Source organism: Geospiza fortis, unplaced genomic scaffold, assembly GCF_000277835.1.
Source record: "Geospiza fortis unplaced genomic scaffold, GeoFor_1.0 scaffold54, whole genome shotgun sequence".
In the NCBI taxonomy this organism is placed as follows: Eukaryota; Metazoa; Chordata; class Aves; order Passeriformes; family Thraupidae; genus Geospiza; species Geospiza fortis.
Window position 1 is genome coordinate 6,678,404 of NW_005054301.1, and position 2,991 is coordinate 6,681,394.

Below are 2,991 nucleotides of genomic sequence, written 5' to 3' on the forward strand. Positions count from 1 at the left end.
CGGAAACGATGCCCGAGCCGGCGGCGGCCGGTTCGTGCTGGGGCTGCGCTCGGAGCTGCTCTGTGTGTTTGTGAGAGAGTCTGCGAGTTGGGCAGGAACGGGGGCGCGCCGCTTCAAACTACCTAATTTTTATCGTATAATGTAGCTTGAGGAGGAATACAGACGCTCAGACGTCGAGTCGGCGTGCGGCTGGTCGATACGCAAAACAAATACAGCTGCAGTAATAAGTTCTTCGTCTTTTGGGGGGAAGCGGGGAATGCAGCTCGAACGGAGCAAGTGAGCGCCAGGAGTCTGAATTTACTGCATAACAAGACAGCTTTCTCACTTAAAATAAGCCTTATTACGGACAGAGTTTAGACGTTGTGTATGCTTGCAAAAAAGTATGAGAAACTAGTAAGGGGGAGTTAAAATTACAGCTCTTGCGCGCTGCATTACTGCCTCAATAAAATACCTTCTCCTTTCCAGCTGTGAGGTCTTTCGCTGTAGAAAAGCTGAGCTTTCATGTCACCTCTCGTTTTAACTGCCTGTCTGAGGTTTGAGGAGGTTTTATGCTCTTTTGTTTATTGAAAAATATGTACACGTGTAGGACTTTCTTGGCCCAATTGAATTTAAATGATAGAAATATTTTCGTGTGGCTTGTAGTTGTGTTTTTCACACTCTTACTTTGGCAGGTTAGCTAATTTCCTCAGCTTTGAGGTCTTTAAAATACTTGCATTCTCTTCACTGTGTGGGGGTGTGATAGAGATAATAAGATGATAATAAGATATCCTAATGTATGGCCTCTAGTCAGCATGTCAGACAGGAAAGCAAGGATATTACAGTTAGGTTATGATGAGTTTGGAAAGCCATGTAGGTTTCAGGATAAGAAATAGTTAATATTATTTCTCTTCTCTGCGCATATAGCTTCACCTATCGAGGGAAGAAAAAAAGCTTCAAGTGTTTCAGGGCATCTTTAAGATGAATTAAACCTTGTGGATGGCCTTTAGAAAACTAACTGCAACTGAGTCATGATCTTGTTACCGCCCCCTTTGATTCCAGAGGTATGAGAGAGTAGCTTGAGGCCTTCCTTGTGTCTTTATTTTGAATTGAAGCAAGAGAACTTTAAATGCAGTTCCTCGTTGGTTTGAGATGAATGCAAATGTGGTGTGTGAAGTCTCGCTTTCAGTTCCTCTGCTCTGTTGCCCCCAGCAGGTACTTCCTGTGGTGCAGCTGCGATGGCTGAGCGTTACAGACCTCACTTCAGAAAACAGCTCGTTAGTCCAGCTCACCTTTATCTTATTTCTTGCCCTGTGAATCCTTGATGTGTGAATCGTGATCGTCGGTCTTGATTGGTCTTCTCTTGCATTTCAGGAGCTTTCACTTAACTGTTAAATCTGCGGGAAATCCAGCTAGTATTATAAGGGGAAAAAATGTTGATGTGATTGTGGTGATTGTCTGATCTGAGGCAGATATCATGACATGGCCTTGGAATTTTAAAATAAGTGGTATCTATAGGAGCTGTTGCATGTGGGTGTTGTTAGAAAACTAAGTTGTTTCTTTTTTTCCTCACTGAAGTTCGAGGCTGTCAAAATTAACTGCGATGTGAGAAGGCTTTTGATACACTTTTTCTTCTGAAAAATTCTCCGTGGCCTTGTCTGAAATCTGTACAAGGATACTTGCTTTCTGAAGTTCATTTTACAGATTCTGTATGCACAGTGGGACTCTGGACTGCAGTAAAACACTGTGCAGAAGTAGTTGTTTCTCCAGTGCCTGTTCTCTGGTAGATTAGTATCATTTTGGTGGTAAAACAGAGAAGAAAAGTTACCGACTTCGATAGGATTTTGCATTGCCGTACTCTATTGCTGTCTCTAAATTTATATGCTGCTCTTTTGGCTTGAAATGAATGATGCATGAGTGGGGAACACAGGGTACCCGATTATTACAGCAGGCTTTTTTTAATGAGCATTTAAAAAAGTGGGGGAAGAGTTGGCATAATTTACATTAAATACTTGACCTTTTTTCAGTTTTACTTTCAGAATAGATTCATTTTTTTTCCTTGAACAGACTAGGTTTTTAGTTTATTTTGATGTTTGAGGTTTTTTTCCTTGCAAAGTAACTACCTATAAATTATTAGTTCTTAGGTAGAACGCTATGTTTTAGTTCTTTAAGTAGATTTTTGAGATTGAAAAGAGGTGAGGAGGAGTATTAACACGTGCCAAATTGCTGCTTAGTTCTTACTGCGACCACCTAATGTCTAAACCAGAGACCTTGTCACCTGCTTGATGCTTAATTTTGTCTAAGGAGGGTCTGCAGTCCGTAATTAATTTTTCTGCTTCTCTTTATTTGTCTGTAACTCAAGGGCTATTAATAATTCCTTCTTGTTTTCACTGTATTTCACTGTATGCAAGATAGCAATTGTAATTTCCAAAATAATGTAAATGGAAATTTTTAACTTTTTCAGTGGCTGAATCACTGTAAATGCATTCCTTTTGGAATTAAGTTTAGAACAGGGCAGTCTTTCATAACTCCTGTCAGCCCTTATGATAGCTTTTTGGCAGATAAGTTCAAAAAATGTTCCATTTTACACTTCAGAGCTGAAAAGGAAGAAATCTGCCTTTGTGGTGCTGTTTCTTAACTGTGTAGTGTTGTTTTGGAGTTTTAAATTTATTATTAAGCAATGCAGTAGCAACCTTCCTCCTTGCAAGAAAAATCATGTATTTTAAATGGCTACAGATTTCCTTGAGGATTTACAAAACTGCAGGACCTAAGAAAAGTAATTACTAAAAGTAATGAAATTTCTAAATGCTCTCTTGGCTAGAGGAGAATGATGTATTTGCTACTAAGAGCATTTTCTGTACAACATGAAATTGCTAGTTTCTAAGCAAATCTGTGTGTTAAGTCTCTAGAAAAATATTTTGGAGTGACCTTTGCTAGTTCTGATGGAATTAAGGAAATAACAACTTGTCTGCAATTTGTTTTAAAAACAACTGAAATTTTTTGACAAATATTCCT

The 2,991-nt window shown here is 39.1% G+C and overlaps 1 protein-coding gene across 1 annotated transcript in view; it reads left to right on the forward strand.

Annotated features, from left to right (window-relative positions):
- Window positions 1-8: 8 nt before the first annotated feature.
- The window catches only part of FBXO33 (F-box protein 33), a 19,136-nt gene continuing 16,153 nt past the window's right edge, over window positions 9-2,991 (forward strand). The window contains exons 1-2 of the mRNA XM_031064610.1: window positions 9-30; window positions 152-276. Coding sequence (XP_030920470.1) covers window positions 9-30; window positions 152-276 — 147 coding nt within the window. The remainder of the gene's footprint in view (window positions 31-151; window positions 277-2,991) is intronic.